The 18,317-nt window shown below is 38.0% G+C and overlaps 1 protein-coding gene across 6 annotated transcripts in view; it reads left to right on the top strand.

Moving 5' to 3' along the window:
• Nucleotides 1–16,881, top strand: part of atp8a1 (ATPase phospholipid transporting 8A1) — a 159,001-nt gene extending 142,120 nt beyond the window's left edge. For 4 of the 6 annotated variants that reach the window (XM_084719597.1, XM_084719600.1, XM_084719596.1 and 1 more), the window contains 4 exons: nucleotides 5,412–5,500; nucleotides 5,874–5,966; nucleotides 8,011–8,102; nucleotides 14,299–16,881. In XM_084719597.1, coding sequence (XP_084575723.1) covers nucleotides 5,412–5,500; nucleotides 5,874–5,966; nucleotides 8,011–8,102; nucleotides 14,299–14,396 — 372 coding nt within the window. In that variant the 3' untranslated portion in view covers nucleotides 14,397–16,881. Of the gene's footprint in view, nucleotides 1–5,411; nucleotides 5,501–5,873; nucleotides 5,967–8,010; nucleotides 8,103–12,193; nucleotides 12,496–14,298 lie in introns of all 6 variants that reach the window. The other 2 variants (XR_014770626.1, XM_084719601.1) reach the window with 2 other exon arrangements.
• The last annotated feature ends 1,436 nt before the right edge of the window (nucleotides 16,882–18,317 follow it).

The following is an 18,317-nucleotide window of genomic DNA, read 5'->3' as shown; positions in this document are numbered from 1 at the left end:
ACATACTTTTCCAAAGTTCAATGATTTATATCTTTCAATAAAGTTGTATCTTTGATGTTTTGTGGATTTAAGCCTTTGTTTGATCAGACCAGGTTTTGTGAACATGAATAATGAAGCTCTGTTCCAAATTCGCACACATACTGTACATTGAAGCTGCATCATACAACCACAGTCTGGTGTGTTGAACACTGAGCAGCTTCACTGGAGCAGCTGAGGGTTACTTGGCTTGCTCATGGGTGCTTTGCACCCATATTCACCCAGCAAGTAAAATGTTAAGCTTTATTTAGCAGTTGACAGTGTGGAAGTAGACAAGAAAGGTTGGCAAAAAAGAGGGGTATGACATTGCAACAAAGGTCGACAGCTGGAATTGAACTGGCGGTTATATCATTTGCACGATGAAGGAAAAGTAAAGTGATGGTAATATTCCAAATATAGTGTACACTCAAAGCAATAAAGTGAGTTTTTTAGGTCAGCCTTTTTTTAAGAGGTTAGAATATGTTTTGCTGACGACTCTGTCCACAACAGTACATTTGTTAGTGTGTGTGCTGACACTCCTGCTGTTCCTCCAAACTAAGGGCATGCTGACCAGGCTAGGGAATACACTGTCTGTGGGCAAGTACCTCATACAACCCCACTTCAAATTAGGTCTGGGCGATATAGCTGAAAAGTCACAATAGTGAAGTTTAATATTGGTAGATAGATATCGGTAATTATTGATCATGTAGCTTGTGACTGACAACATTTTGTGTACTCCAAAGGGTGGAAGCAGCTAAGCTGATAAATTAAGTTTGTTGTTTTAGTGGTCTTGGTCAGGAAGGTTTTCTTTCAGTTTACGCCCAAAACTGTTTTGATAGTTGTTGATCCATTCATCCATCCAGTTTCTTCCACTTATCAGTGGATGGATCATGGCAGCAGCATGCTGAGCATGACGTCCCTCTCCTCAGCAACGCTTTCCAGCTCCTCCACCTCAGCTGGCTCCTTTTGATGTGAACAGGGAAAGGTTCTTCTTCAAGCTCCCTCCAAATGTCTGAGCGCCTCACCACCTGACAGTTGTCTGTCTTAAAAACGACAAAAAACTGCCATAATGCAGAACTAAGTTATTCATCTGCGCTCATTGTGCCAGCTGTTTGTGTTGTCCTCATGTGTCACTCCACTCTCTCACGTATTAACAGAGCAACCAAATGACACACCTGTTAATGATTGGCTGTTCACACACGCATACAATTTGTCTGTTAAATGTTTGTGCATCACTTGAAGCAAACTCCATTATCAAGGGATGTGGCAGGGCATATTTGTTTCGTGCTTTCATGGTAGTTTGCTTTCACTGCATTTAAGTGAAACTATGGAACATTTTATCAAACTACTTTCTTATTGCTATTAATGTGGTGTCTGTCGCCGATACATATTGCTGTTGTTTTATTGCTCAGGCCTACTTCAAATAATCTGAACTTTGCCTTTAACCTACCAGGACACCACAGAAGCACACCTCTAACCTTTTGACCACCTCACTACCCCCAGATTCTCACTGATTACCATTTTGAAATTAGTAGAAATACTAAGAAACACACATCTTGCAGCAGTCTTTAAGGCTGTTGGCATTTTGCGTGTCTGCACATGTGCACATATGATTGCTTTTGTCTGTCTGGCCTTGCATCTAGTCTGTGTGTCTGTGTGTGTGTGTGGCCATGATGGGGGTCATTGGCCTGTCAAAACACACCCCTCCATGCCAGCGGACACTACTGTCTGTCCAACCAGACAAGTTTATTAGTTTGTCCTAAAAATACAGCCCCGCTCCCCTGGACCTCTCTCACCCCGTCCAGCTCCCAGGGGTCCTCTGGTATGAGATGTCACAAGCATTCACCAACTCTGCTGGCCCCCACTCGTAGTCACAGAGCCTGTCCAGATGCCTGAAGACAAACATTTGTTGATTGTAACTCATTGGATTTGTTTGGATTTTGAGACATTGACGTCAAACTGAAGAAATATGTGAATTAATGCAGTTTATTTGGGTCAGGTTTTACTGTTTCTGTAGTTTTCACAGTTGTACTTAAAGTTATTATGAGTTATTCTACCTAATGTTATTACCAGTAATATTGAGTTTTGTGATTAACTTGAGATTTGAAGTATGGGTCCTGTATATACATCATTTGTGGCAGAGTTATATATGGAGACATATAAATATTATTCATAGTTTGAAGGAGGATGGTTTATTTTTCAAGCTTTCCTGACTTTGATTTAATATGCTGAGTATTCATCTCTGGTTTATTTTCAAAAGACTCTGAAGACAGCTAAAACACCCCCATTAAAATGCATGATACACTGAATGAAAATGAAAATAATTAAACTGACTTGCAACAAAAAAAAAAAGCCGTAAATGTTTCCACCAGGGCTGCATAATTTCAAAAACTGACATGAAAATATCCCATGCTTCGCTGCAATTTTCCCTCATCTCATACATTTTCAGCCTCTGGGCAACACAGAAAAGCTCCATTCATCCGCATCCCATCTCAAACTGTAGGAAAAAGCTATTTTTGATTTCCTGTCATTTGGGATTTCCTCTTCCCGCAGTGTTTTGTCAGACATCAAAGTCAATTTGCAGGTAATGGCGAACAGATTAGCTAATTTGAGCAAACCTGAGCGGTTTGATAGCTTTGACAATCATCTCTGTGTGCGTGCGTGCGTGCGTGCGTGCGTGCGTGCGTGCATGTACGCCTGTGTCACATTACAGGAAGGACACTGTCGAGGGGCCCCAGCAGTTTAAACAAGTGGCACATTACAATGCTAGGAGCGCGAGTTTTGCACTTCAACACGTAATGACAGATAGTTTCAGTGCAGCGAGCCAAAACAAACATGGTCCTCACGCAGAAAGCTGAAAGGTTTCGCCCCCACCAAGATAATCCACTGTTTCCCCTCCGCTTTGGCCACCGTTTTGTGATTATTAATTTAAATCATCACAGGCGAGTCTGCTCCTAATGAATAGTATTTTTCCTATAAATGACTGAGTGTGGAGAAGAAGCCGTCTCTTGGAATGCCTGATTTGTTTTGGATCTGAACTGGATCATATCCAAATGTGTTTTTCTTCCAGCAAGATAAATTAGTCTCAGTGAGGATCACAACTGTCTCATTTGTAGATTTATTTTGCTCATGAACTCACTATGAACATTTGTTACATCCTGCATTAAAAATAAAACATCAGCTCATTGTTCATAATTCAGAGGATGTCAGACATAACTCTGAGGAGTTACGGCACAGCAAAATCATCTGTGTGTGAACTTTTAGTCAACTTGGCTAACAATAATAAAATGCTGAAAATTTCTATCAAGAATATCTTAATATTTTGTTATTTTTTTGGCTGAGGTGCCCCTTTGACAAGAAACCTCCCTAATATAATGATTAAGAGTGAAGTTGGTCGAGTTATTGGTTTCAGATCTCTCACTGTACTATTAAATTTACTACTACATTTGAAAGTTTAATTTCATCAATATAGGCCGATTCTTTACATTGGCGATGTGTTTGCTAAAAATTTTCTCAGTTAGGTCGAGTTTGGTCCATAAAATTTCAGAGCTATCACAGTTAATCCTGGGTGATACATGAATGTCCATACAAATTTATTTTACATTCAAATCCATTTGATAGTTGTTGAGCTATTTCAGTCTTGATCAACGTTGTGAACCGACACACTGACAGTGACTGTGTTTTCATTTTAGGATCATTCTTTAGACATGTATACAGCACATTTGGAATATACGTATACGTTTGCAAAAGAAAAGGCAGCATTACGGATTAGGAGAAGAAATACATCTACTCCAAATGTTAGGAAACACTTGAATATCAACAGTTTTTTTGGATGTGCTATTATTGCCACGCCAATCTTCTCAAGAAGGTGGTTGAACGAATAAAGGAGATAGGCTGTGTTTACACAGTCAAATAATCACTCCACCAGTGGAAAACTTTGAATAAATACTATTTTGACGCGACTTTTTCATAATCCGACAGTTGCAGGAATATTAGTGGAATATTAATTTTCATTAGCCATATAAACAGCTTATAATAAATAGTCTTTTTCAGAATAAGGGCAAAAACCTGAATATTTTGTGAATGTAAATGTAGTCACTGACATCTCTGGATCCAGCATGGCTATCAATGATAATAATTTCCCAAGGTGATGTCATCAAATTTCTAGTTATTTTCTGAAAACCTAAAATATATGATATTCTAAATATTCAGTTTATTTTCACTTTTTACAGAGAAAAACGGAAAGATCTAAATAAATGACCTAGATAATGAATCCTTTGTTGCAGATTATTTTTCCGTTGATTGACTAATCGATTATTATTTGGTTAACAAAGAAACTCCAGTGGTCTTGTGGATAATGTAATGACTCTTGTTTAAAGGATCATGTTATGGCAAGTGTTTTAAAATTTTTGTTTTTGTAAAAGCTGCCATAATCATAACTGTTTGTTGTTGCAGCCACAAACAAAACACTGAATTACAGTGGTGGAATTCATCCAGAAATGATTCACATCTCAACAGTGAATCAATTAATATCAGCTTAACTTATATCTGTCTTCAGTGAGCTTTTTGTAAATATTCTCAACAGAAGTATTCCCTCCACCATACTCACAAGATATGTCATATAAAATTATCTAAATAAAATATACTTCTCATTGTAACTTTCCCAAGGGAAATGTAAACACAGCCTTGTTTCATCTGATTTTGTGGATAATTTGATCCGATTCCAAAGACCCATTAAGAAAAACTACATAAAAACAGCCAATCATCTCACTGATGGTCCTGTTTGCTTATGTAGGTCATCACTATTAAATTGAGACATTCTCATAACCAGCTAAAAACTCCTTGTAGTAGCTTTAATTGTTGAAATTGGAACCGATAATTACAGCTCTTAGGCGTCATCGACACCCTCTTACACTGAGTGTTGTACTGAATGTATCATTAAAAGCACCTCAGATCACGGTGTCACCTGTGTTTCCTGTGATGTATTGACAGCAGCTCTCAACACAGCCAACAGTCAAGCTGTTTTCCTGTGAAAGAGACACCAAATACTTCACAGGTACTTCCTCCGCCCTGAAGGGAGCTGAGAGGTGGAGGAGGTCCAAAAAAAAACAAAAAAAACATGGTATCATTTAGTCACGGAGGATTAACCCACTTTGAGCAAGTTATTTGGACCCATCTCCTCTTTATTTACACAATATAACTGTTTGTTGTGGGCTGCCTTTGTCATGTATGTTTCATATTATGTGGCACTACAGAGGATTATAACGGCTCTTTATCAAGTGTTTCCTCCTTTGAAGAGCTTTTCTTTTTATCAGATCAGCTGTTGGACTCTGCATTATCTACAGTGACCAGAAAATAAGTGTATATATGTGTGTGTGCGCCTCTGTGTGTGACAGGCGGACATGATGTTCAGTTCGGGGGTCTTCTGGATGGGCCTGGTCTTCATCCCTGTCACCTCGCTGGTCTTTGACGTGGCGTACAAAGTGTGAGTCTTTTTTCTACTCTCATCATCACTCCAATACACATCCCACACAGGAAATTCCTCCAGAATCTCTCATATCTCCTTGAGAAATTCCTGGAGCCCCACATTTTGGTCCAGACTTCCAGGGAAGCTGAGCTTTTCTATTCTGTGTATCCTCTGTGGGAAATGTTTGTTGCTGCCACGGGTCTGGTTGACATCAGCCCACAGCAGATTCAGGGTGTCAAGAGCAATTTGCAAAGCTAGAAGTTTTATTTCCCGATGTACTCAAAGCAGTTTGAATCACTCGGTGGGATATTTTAACATCAGTCTTTGAAGGTTCTATCGTGTTTAAGCTTCTGTCACATGTTTTTTTTATTGAATATTGTTTAATTTACAGAGTGAAGAGAGTGTGTTTCAAGACTCTGGTCGATGAGGTGCAGGAGCTTGAGGCTTTATCCAAAGACCCAGGAGCAGTGGTGCATGGAAAGAGGTACAGATGCACATCACTTCATCACGTGTCTTTGTTCCATGATTTTAGATGTACATTCTACATTTATGTAAAACATTTTGTTTTTAAGTAGACCAAAAGCATATTGTTTGATAAAAAGTAGCTGAAAATAAGTTTTCCTTGTAAAAATGAACCTATAAGATGAAATAATAAGACTAAGGCTGCCCTTCCAAAATATTATGAATTTATTTTTGGCCTGCAAATAGAAATTAGTTCATTATGAATGCATCTTCAAATTCTTAAAAACAATATGTAGCTTACTACAAAAATGTCAAATACTTGAATAATGCAGTTAAAAACATCTCAATAAAGTAATTTAGCATAACTGAGATGCTGTAGGCTGAAGCTGCAGCTTATGACACCTATCCCTTTAACAGCACATTAATGTTCACAAGTTCTATTTTATTATTTTATATTTTATTTCTTTATATATATAGATTTATGTTGGTCTTTCATTTGCAATATAATTACAGTTGCGTTATTACAATTATGTGAATTATATATGTCCTCTGTTAAGCACTGACCAGTCCCTTTCTTTTTTAAAACAACTGAAAAGTCTCCAGTCATACAGTAAAATTCGAGTCCAGCCAGTCAGTCAACACAAAAGACAAATATTAAAACACACTAGAAGATCTACAAAGCACAAACATCGCAGAATGTTTTTTCCACTCCTCTAACTCTTTTTGCATCACAGGTTAGTGCTGTCACCCATTACACATACACAACCATTATGTGTGGTAATATGGCTAAAACTTTCTATCACAGAAAATGTAGTTGTGCATTGACATAGTGTGATGTGCTGTATATTTTCATTTTTGTGGGGAAATTAATTGAGAAAATAACCATACAGCAATGTCCATTTTTCTAGCAGATTAATGAAATGACAAATCAACATACATCATTACACTGATGCAAAAATCCTATAAAAATGAAATACTGCCATAAACTGTCCTCCCGATTCATTTTCAACATTGCCCACAATGGTCTGTGAGAGCAACACGAGTTCTGAATGGCGTAACAAAGTGCCAAATTTATACTGTCTCACTGTCTTTATCGTCATGGTCCAACTCTGTCAGGACCACAGAGTCGATGCCTTGGTCATTATTCTTCTGTTACAAAAAATATACGCCATTTTCTCTCCAGATTCTCAAGATTAGCTTGGGGAAAAAATCATCTATTATGTCCCAATCACCTCAGAATTTCTCAAATACTCGCGCGTCCACTGCCAGCAGTATTCCCATGGGGAAGGAAGAAATCTTAAAATTGCTGCTAAATTGCAGGAGGTTTGACTGTAATGTCAGTAATCATGTCATAAGAGTAGATCTCTCTCTTTTTTTTCCTCTTCCCAAATAGTGAATGTCTCATTTTAGAGCAGCAGTCCTCCTATATTAAAGCCATATATTATAAAAACGTATTAGCTGAACCGGCGCTGCTCAGCTCTCTGGGGCCTGAGGCCGGCAGCAGGCATCAACATGGAGTAGATCAGTGTGAGATCTCCTGCTGGCTGAAAGTGATCCCCACGCCTGGCCACTGTCCCGGACCCAGCAGGCCGGAGACACACACACACACACACACACACACACACACACACACACACACACACACACACACACACACACACAGAAACTAACATGTAGAGATACAAACATATACAGTACATTAATGATTTTGCATATATGCACATAGGAGGACCCATGTAAGCACATAAAAACATTCACAGACAACTCATGTATGTACACACTTGTGTTGGCTTTACATGAATGCCTTCTGGCCAACGTGCTGTTTCACATTTTCAGACACACACACACACACACACACACACACACACACACACTTAATTCTTCCCCCCTACATCTCCAGAGTTTTGTCTCCCTACATGGTGTGTGTACCAGCAGGTAGAGCAGTTGGCAGGTCCATCCACTCAGGCTTGATGTATGGGTCATTAAATCTGCCTGTGGTGCTCAGCATGCTGCTAACACACTGCCTGTTTCTGTGTGTGTGTGTGTCTGTGTCTGTGCGTGTGCAGTCTAACGGAGAGAGCCCAGCTCCTGAAGAACGTCTTCAAGAAGAGCACAGTCAGTTTGTACCGGTCTGACTCCATGCAGCAGAACCTGCTCCGTAAGTTACACAATATTTCTTTTTCATCTTTCTTTCTCTCGTTCCTCTCTTCCTTAATATGTGTTAAAATGGACACATCAGACCGTTAATCTTTAAATGGTTTCTGTATCCTGAGGGATACAATCATCTGAAAGGCTGTGGATGGGTGGGGCATTAAGTGGGTCAACTTATATCATGAGAGACACTGAAGGGGGCAGGGGTCAAGTACTCAGGTCACATGACTTTATGCCAGCATTCAAAAATATGTCCCTAATTTATATCAAAAAATGCGAAATGGTGGGGTATGTAGACACTGGCAGCAATTTAAGTGTTTTTTTTTTTCATGTTTATTGTATGATGGGGGGATTTTGTTGCAGTAAATATTTTAAGGATGGTTTTATAGGTTCTTGTTGAAAAATAATAAATTTTCACAGCTTTCATAATCAGACAATGGATATGTGTATCCTGGAGGATATATTGCCCAAATAAGGGTATAAAACAGGGACAGTCACTCAAATGTTGAGGCCTAAACTCTACAGATAATCAATAATATAATCATTTTTAGTAAAGTGACCCCACACTTCAGAACGTTTTGCCCTGTCCACTGTGCATGTAACATCACATAAATACTAAAAGCAGTATCATTCATACAGGAGCTTACTGTTAATTTGGTACTGACCAGTCAGGAAACTGTACTGGCTCTTGATACCCATCTGCACTGGCTTATTTAAAACACAAATAAAACTGCAGACATCTTTTTCATGGCGTTTTAATAAGACACACATTGTAAAGGCTTTGCTAGTGACCTTATAAATGTTACTTCTCATTTTTTAGTGCTTCATAGATAGTTATAAGCTGTTAATAACAAAGTTGGGGTTGCCAAGTTGTGAAAAATACCCCTGTCTGTGTTTATCCTGTTCTGCCATGACACCAGCCAAAAGACTGCTATTATTAAGGTGTTATAACTGATCTATGAAGCATCTTGAAAGCAGTATACATGTGGGTATAGTGTGAAATACTGATTACTCTTTGTTTTACTCTTAAATGTGTATTATTGATAAATTCACCATGTTTTGCATGGTCACTGGTCAGAATTCTAGCATTATTTTTTTGTTTCTTCAGCTTCCATTGCTGATAAGATATGACCGATGTGGGGACACCACAGGGATGATAGTTGTATAAATATTGGACTAAGATGTTTTGTTTATAAATGTTAATAACTACATTTTTTTTTAATTTTATTATTTTATTCAGTTTAGATTTTTTTTTTCAGCATTCAAAACATTTATGAATAACTACTGTTCAGTTTTCCCTCTTTAAAACATTTTGTGCCAAACATAAGAGAAAGTATCTAATTAATTGTGAAGAAATTGTTTTAAAAGTTGGCACATAAACAGACTGTAAACTGGAAACTAAAGATCACATTTTGGTATGAAAATTTGTCATATTAACTCAGATATATTAAAAAAAATACATATTCATAAATTTTTCACAAAAAGGGCAATTAATTTTGCCCTTTTAAGGGTTAAACTCTCCCCCAAACACTTCAGTTTATCCATGTTAGATTTATCTGCTTCCAAATCTGTTCCCCCATCAGGGGAGCGTCATTATTCCTCCTCTCTGACACGTACAGTATCTCTAAAACCTCCAGAGTATCTCAGCCTTCGTCAGTGAGAGGATGCAGTAATGCTTTGTCCGTCCTCCTTCTCTTCATAAATACTCCTCAGTGACCAAATGCAGGAAACACATATCAGTAACTGTGTCTGCAAGCAGCCCCACAGTGTCCCTGTGTCTTAACCTGCACTTTATCTACTACTGTATATCTACCCAACAAACTGCTCATATGAACTGTCAGATGAGTTTTTTTCATGGAAAGTTGGAGTCATGAATTCATACATTTTGGATTGTGCTGGATATTGAATCTCACTACTTTTTTTAGCATCAGAAAAAAACAGAAAACAGTTGAAGTTAATAGTTAGAAGTGTAATATTTGTCTGAATCTTGTTTTCTCATTCTTTTATTACATTTTGCCTGATTTAAATTACAGTTTAATTTATTTTACAATGTATATAATTTTTTAGACAAATTTCTATTTGATTTTCTTGTATGGTTGTTTAGAATAAGAATAAGGTCAAACACTAACATATCTAAGGCCCCATTCAGACAGGATCAGACGGACAGTTTGGATTATTTGATGTGTAATTGTATGATACACTTATCCATAGTCATTGTATTACAACAGTTGATGGCAGTAAGTACACCCCCAGTTTGGAGAAGCAGAGATAAGTACCAGCATGTAAGCTAAGCAATGTACTGCTGTGGACGGGATCAGCAACAAAGCATATTTTAGCCACTTAAAAAAGACCTATCTAAAAAAATCAGTATCATTGTAAGTGTACGTTATATTAAGAATATTTTCACCACTTTACTTTGCCAACAGACAGGCATTTCCGATGGGAAACCACCATTATATAAGCCTAATATCACTGTCTCCAAACAAACCAAACTCTGTCAGTCAATCACTAATTTTACCTTGCAGAACATGGAAATTGCTCGTCTACCGCTGCCTCGACTGTTTAGTTTGTTTGTGTTATTGCATGACTTTGTTGAATCTGAACTAAGCTTTTGAAACACCGAGTCACACAATGACACAAACTAACAGGTCAGGGTAGCAGCAGATCAGTAATTCCCATGTTCTGTGATGTAAAATTGCTGATTTTGCCGATGGAGTTTGGTTGGTTTGGAGAGAACAAGACTTGGCTTATATATAATAGCAGTTTCCCATCAGAAAAGGGTGTCTGACAGCAAAGCAAAGCAGTGAAAATGTTGTAAATATAGTGTGTCCTTCAACTGATATTGATTTGTTTTTATTTAGGAGGACCTTTTTTTAGGTGGCTGAAATATGTTTTACTGCTAACACTGTCCTCAGCAGTACGTTGCTTAGCTAACACTCTGGGACTCCTGCTACTTCTCCAAACTGGGGCTGTGTTGACCAACATGTTCTGTAGGTACAGTGGCTATCAATAAGTACCTCATACAACCCCACATCAAATAATCCAAACTATCCCTTTAATGTTACAGTTGGAGTTCAGTAATAAAATATTTTCCCTCATTATAAAAGTCATTTTAGCCAGAAGCAGGAACTGGTTCACCAGCAGGCTCAGTATTATTATTTAATGTTAGTACTATTTCCAGCTAATTATTCAGCTGTGATCTAATTATTCACACAGATGGTTGCAAACAACTGAAATGTCTCTTTCTAAATATTGATTAGGCTCTACATATACAGTAGGGGAAATTTAACTGTTGTCAAGGTGAGAAATATGCATGAATTTAAATATACTCCTTGAAAAATGCTTGAATTTCAACATAATGCAGTGTTTCATAGCTACTGGATAAGTTTTCTGTTGATCCTTTACTCTAGAAATTAGCAAGCATTGTAATTAAATCAAAACATACTCTCAAAGTTAACATGAAGAGTTAAAACAGGTAAAATAAACAGTTACAATACACATTGATTGCCATGGTTATAGAGTAATTTGCAGTTGCATTTATCATAACAATTTATATGTGATAATATAGGCTTCTGGAAGTCTGTAAATCTTGAAAAAGTGCTTGAAAAGTACTTAAATTTTACTCTTAAAAAGCTGTCTACAGCATGTATAAAAACGCACATCACTTTTAAATGCAAAGTGTCTTCATGGACTGGACTTAAATTATAGAGAACAAGCGAGTTTGCCAAAAAAAACTGTAGGAAATGGGAGCTGTAATTCTTGCTGTGGTGTGGGGTGAAAAGTCAGACAGTGTGCTATAGACTGGATTAAAATAACTGATGAGTACAGGTGATACTGAAATCCTCCAATCTCCCACAGAGAAATCAATCTTGTGCGAATTGGCTAGACTCACTTTCTACTAGTAAATTTATAGTAATGTATCCAAAAAAATAAAAGTGTAGCTTTCATATCAGCAGCAAAACTCAGGTGTCACATTGGGTGCAGCATCAAAACCTTTCCGGTGTTTCTCTAAGCATGGGTTTGGTTTGGTTTTCTGTTTATTTTCTCTGTTCTGTTGTGTCCTCTGTCTGATCAGTTTGTTTTTTGTTTGTCTCATAGGTGGGGATGAGACCATTGTTGTGTGATACCTTTTTTTAAAATTTCATTATTCAAACCTCTCCCCGTTTAGAACCCCTCTAGCACCCCGATAGTTGCCTCCGTCCCTCTCTTTTCTTGTTGTGGACTCCCTGTGTTTCCCCTCGTGTGCCTCATGTGTCCTGAGTTGAGCTCAGTAGAGCGAGATAACGATGAAATGATGAAATGTTGCGCTGTTATTCCCCCACAATGCACTCGTCTCAGCGGGGTCCTTTGAACTTCCCCGCTGGCCTCCAGGTACTGAGCGAGTCATTTGACACCTGAAGGTGAGTCAGGGGTCAAAGGTCAGAAAGGAAACCCTGTAGGACAGTTTAGGTGGTAGATCACAGAACTGCTTTGATACAACAGATAAAACTGTGGTTGTTCTTTTGTTTTAAACTCCTTTTAGTTTATTATTTTTAACGTATTTATTTTAAAGGAATAGTTTGACATTTTGGGAAATATGCACATTAATTTTTTGCTGAGAGTAAGTGCTGATACCTTACCTTTTATGTCTGTGGCTTAAATATTAAACTACAGCCACTCAATTTACCTTAGCATGAAGACCCAAAATAGTTCTAGTAATAGTTTTTACACAAAAGTGTTTGTAGAGATTAAACAGAAAAGCTATAATGTTTTAATTAAGTGAGCTTTAGGGGTGCTAGAAGGTAGATTTTGATATCTTTGGACCAGGGCTGTAGCAAATAGTTTAAAGCTTGGAAGCTTCATTCACAGTGTTGGCATTTAAATTCTAAATCAACATTTGTATCTATTCGTTCTGTTTAAACCCAATATTTCTACGCAGTTGCAGATGAAGATCAGGTTACTTTGTGATATGTCAGAGAAAAATGAAAAGAAAAAAAATGCTAAAAGTTGTCCAGCACGCTTTGCTGTCATTTATGGTTGCACTAGCTTCTCTGTCCTCTCCTCTGCGTGCTTGACCGAGGGCGATTTAATCTGTAAAAAAGTTGACAACTACTCCAGAAAAACTACAAAAGTGATATTTCCATGTGCTTTGCCTGCACTTGTTGTTGTTTTACACAAGCACAGCATGTTTGTTAAGTTCATAGCAAAGTATTAGAATTTGTCAAGATATTGTTGTCGTAGAAACAAAACCCACATGCAGAGGTTTTTCTCTTGCAGCACAGGTGCGTCATCCCAGTGGCTTCCCAGTGCTTCTCTCAAAAACAAAAAAACAAAACAGGCTATATGGACACAAGTTCTTTTGTCATTTTTTCCAGTGAATCACTGAATTCACTCTTTCTCTTCCTAAGTCCTGCCCCTTCTTGCTCTGTGCTCCAGTGACAGTTGAGCATACTTGGGACCTCAGCCAGCTTTTTCTTTCTTGTTTCCTGTACTCTGATATTTCATGTGCTCAGCTCGTGTGTTGAAAAGAGCCAAATTTTGAAGATGGTTAAAACACATTGCTGGGTGACATATATTCTCATCTTAAGTTAGCTAATGATAGCAAAATGTTAGCTAACTAACTAGCTAATCATTTATGTAAATTAGCTAGCTAGTTAGCTGGCATTTTGCGAACATCAGCTAACTTAAGATGTGTCCCTATATGTTGCTTTTAAAAAAGGAGAAAGCTGACTGAGTTACCAAGTTTGCTCTCCTGTCATTGAGTACAGGGCAAAAAGGGGTGGGACTAAGGAAGGGTCGATTCAGTATTTTGTTTGAAGACTTTTTTTGGTTGATGACATAATAAAATATGATTACAGACATTCAAAGCTTCATTCGAAAACCTCAATAGAAGCATCAAAGGTAAAAAAAAAAATGTATTTGGTACAGCCCTACAGTAGTTTTTTCATCTCTGCTAAGCTAAACTAACCAGTTGCTGTCTGTAGCTTCAAATTTTCCATACATATACAAAAGTAGTATTGATCTTCTCATCTAACTCTCAGGCAGAAAGTGAATATATTTCCCCTAATGTTGAACTATTGCTTTAAGTTTTGTGTTTTTGTTAACTATTTATTCAGTTTGTTCAGTTGTTTTTAAGTGTTTTTTTTATTCATTATCCTAAGTTTTTGTTACATTTATCCCCGATCTACATGACCTGAGTTTTTAATGCTTCTCTCCTTTTTCAGATGGCTACGCCTTCTCTCAAGACGAGAACGGAGTGGTGTCTCAGTCTGAGGTCATCAGAGCGTACGACACCACTAAACAGAGGACCAACGAGTGGTGAGCCGCTGGCCAATCCGGAGCCACAGCAGCCGTTTCCGATGGCGATATTTGAAGCTTGACAGGGGGAAGACGAGGTGCGAGCGTGCGCCTCCAGCACTGAGGAGATTTTTGGACATGAAAATGAAATGGACAGAGGGGAGTGACATCGAGTTGTGTTTGAAAAAGGGAGAAAAAAATATAAGGAACAAAACAAAATGTGTTCACTATCAGCTGTAGTTTGTGTGTCCAGCAGACATGATGAGCACTGTGCTTTTTTAGCATTCTGTGGTCTGAAGTTCTTCACTGTTCTCGCTCAGTTTGTTGGAGTGAACGTCTCCTCTATATTGAAAATTATCTAAAATTAAATTAAAATCAAACTCCTGAACACTGTTATTAAGAAGTTAAAACACTGGATGGTGATTAGTTTTAGAAGATTTGAACTTTTTGTCAAAGATTGCCAAAGAGCAGTCGTGTATACAATCTTCCAAGTACTAGTGAATTCGGAAAACTTTAAACCAAATGTAATCACACTCCTGAGTGTATTCCAGCACTAAACGGACCACTTCAGAGCAGACCTTTATAACATTTAAATTTCTTTTTGCACTTAACGAAGCATCCATTGTGTAAAGCCTTACATTTGCTCATGCCTTCATCCTGTTTCTTTTAAAACACATTTCTTTCTTTTTAGTTTTATTCTAAAGTATGTAGCTATTGTGCCTGTTTATATTTATTTTTTTTCCTCTTTCCTTTCATTTTCTTTTGTAGAAGTTGCCTCCTGCAACCTACCATAATCCTGTTTCCACCGTTTCTACAGCAGAAGCATTGCTCACCTTGTGAAATAATTGCATTCCACACATCACTCCTGTCTCAACAATCACAACGGTGCCTACGTAGAACTTTTCCCTCATAGAAGAAACAGATAGCCAAGAATAGTTTAGCCGGCTAGCTTAGACCAGTGCTCCACACATACACACCCACTGAAGACAAAACCACTGTCTCCCCACCACAGTATTGCACTCGTACAATGTGAAAACTACAGAGTGCCTTGTGGCACATGTGTGTAGTAAGATTTAAGTAAGATTTGTTCCTGCAGGGGTGAACGGGACGCTCTCTGACGGTCGTGTTGAAGCTTACGGCGGTGATAGTGTTTCCCTTAAAATGGAGATTTTATCCTTCTAACATAAGTGCCATTAGCTTAAGGGAGAGAAAGAATTATTAGCCAGGAAAACTCCACAACAATATCGAAACTACTTTGTCTCTATAGTTATTTTGTGGATTTGTATTTTTATATTGGAGATGTATGAATTTTGCATTGACTGGCTTTGTAATGAACTGTCTGTAACTTTTAGTTTTTTCTTCCTCTGATAAAACTGGCAGGATAGAATAGACCGAATGAGGAGCTTTCTTAAATGTCTTGTTATTATTATTAATATTAATATTGTTACAGCTTGATTTATTTATAATTGACTACTTAATGTCCGTGTGATTGCTTTCTTCTCCCTATGGGAGATCAGATTTCTGACGGTGTGTATGAGCGTGTCAGTTTATTGCCTGCATGTGCATGTGTTGTATGTGTGTGTATGTGCGTGTGTGTCACCTTTACTGTGTCTATGTATGCATTGCATGTCTGTGTCCTCTATGTGAGCCCAGGAGTTTCTGGTCCCCCTGGTGTGTTTCTTTTATGTGTGAATGAGTGTGTGCGTGTGTGTGTGTGCGCGCGCACGTGTGGTGACGCTTGCTCCAGTTGTCCGTCTGCACGACTCCAGGTATAGCTATGATGTACTACTGTGTGCTGATGCATGGCCCGTATGGGACAGCGTGAGTGTTGGAGTGTTTGTGTGTGTTTGTGGTCAAACTCTCGGCCTCGACTGTGGGAGTTTCTGATGCTCGGCTCGCTTCGACAGGAGATGTTGCACAAAGCACTCGATGTACCTTTCCAGTAGTGGATATCTGGTATTAACTGGTTTCGGTATCTGATTTTTCTTGAGTGTACTTGTTTGTAACTTGTTTTCTTCATGCAGTTGTTCCTCTCTGCTTTACAGGAAAGCTCTTTTGTGTTTCTCAGCTTAGTGAGGGTTCTTATGATTCTTTTTCTCTGCTGGTCTTTAGTGTTAATAACTTGATCGGTTGTCATCTTGTCAAAAAGTTCCAAAAACTGCTGAATGTGGATGTCGTCGTTGTGGAAGGCTTGGACTGTTGCTTTCTTTTATTTTTTCAAGAAAACATAAAACACACGTTGTTGTCTGTGAAAGTCGTGGGCTGCATGAATGGATAACACAACCTGTTCTCTGAAATGTTAACTGTACTACTTTGATTCTCCCTCGAGTGTTGATCACTTCACAAAAGAGAAAAAAATGCACCTTTAACTTTTTCTTTTCGATATTTGTTTCTTTTTCTGTCATTTTGTTCAATGATTGTTCTGCATGTTGGGACTGCAAACTTATAAGTGTTGTCTTTTACTGCCATGAAGGACTACTGAAATAAACTTTACAATCATGGAGGTACAATGTGAACATCATTGCTGTTTTCTTCTGTGTTCGCAGGTTTTTAATCACTGTGTCATCTTGTCTGTGTGTGGCGACAAACAGGACATACAGCAGTCAGAAGCTAAACAGGAAAAGGCAGGGAGAGACAAGGGAGAGACATCAGTCTGCATGCAGGACAAACAAACGGTACCAATGGAGTCCTGATTTGTTATGATGGAGGAGTTTAGTTGACCTTCTACTTGTGTGGACTGTCTGGGATACCAAACAGACAGTAATCTGTTCACATAATAGAAGAGCATCCAGATAAATTAAAAGTGACCCAAGGAGACTTAAATTTCATGTTCATCTGGTTACATTTGAGGTTATTGTATTCTTATTGATCATTTAAGATCAGTTTTTGGGAAATAAATATTCCACTCTAATCAAAAATGTTTTTCCTTATGCTTATGTTGCCTAAAATGTCTGATCTTGATTATACTGCCTTGTATCTGTACAAAGTTTATCACTAGAGAGTTGTTTTCACATTCCTCTACTGAAGAGGAAGATGCATGCAAACTTGTTATGTTACCGTACCTTAACACTGGATTACATACAAGCATCTTTTTCTGCAAATCCTATGTACATAGGCAGTTTGAATTTAAGGTAGAACTGGTGATAAGAAAAACTACAATACAGGGAATTCATGGAACAAAAATACATTAACTGGCCATTGTTTAATAACTGTGGATCATAAATGGTATCAAGAATGTGGTTTGATGTAGGGCAGTCACAATATCAGATATCACGATAATATCATCGTGATATCTGTAGAAAATCTGAAAACAAGACTTCTATTAGTCACATTAATCTTTAAAGGAGAAATGTGTAATATATTTACAGTAATAAGTCATAACATGACCACAATATGTCAGCAGAGATTAAGGAAACATGCTAAGTTGAAATACTCACTTCTCTGACAAAGCTACAGCCACAGTGTCCTCCTTTGAAATTTCTATTGTTATCCGTAACTGTTTTTCTTTGCCCATTTCACATTATTCAGAGTTCAAATTAAGGCTGAAAGTTCACCAAATGAGTTTGTGTCTGCTTATGAGTCATAACAAATCAATAATAGTCTAGAGGAAGTTTAGAAGTAGTAGATGTTTATAACGGTTAAATTGAGCATAATGTTGATGGAGTCTGGCAGGCAGTGAGACAGTCACTGAACTTAAAGTCCAGAGTGTTTATTTTCAGAGCAGTGGGCTTTTGTTTTCAGGATAACAGGCTTAGCTTTACATTGACAGATATTTGACAGTTGATCAACTTACAGTGGAGGACTCGTCATTGCTTTTTATTGTCAAATTACAATGTTGCACTCATTCTGTGCTCCTGCAGTGCTCCTGCAGCCTGCCTGAGCTTCCATGAGTCCAGGGAGGAGGGGGCAGGAGAATCAACTTGCTTCAACCATACACTGTATATCA

The sequence above is a fragment of the Lutjanus erythropterus genome, chromosome 5 (genome assembly GCF_056507025.1).
Source record: "Lutjanus erythropterus isolate fLutEry1 chromosome 5, fLutEry1.hap2, whole genome shotgun sequence".
Lineage (NCBI taxonomy): Eukaryota > Metazoa > Chordata > Actinopteri > Lutjaniformes > Lutjanidae > Lutjanus > Lutjanus erythropterus.
The sequence above is the reverse complement of the archived record's forward strand: the minus strand, read 5'-3'. Positions and strand labels throughout refer to the sequence as shown.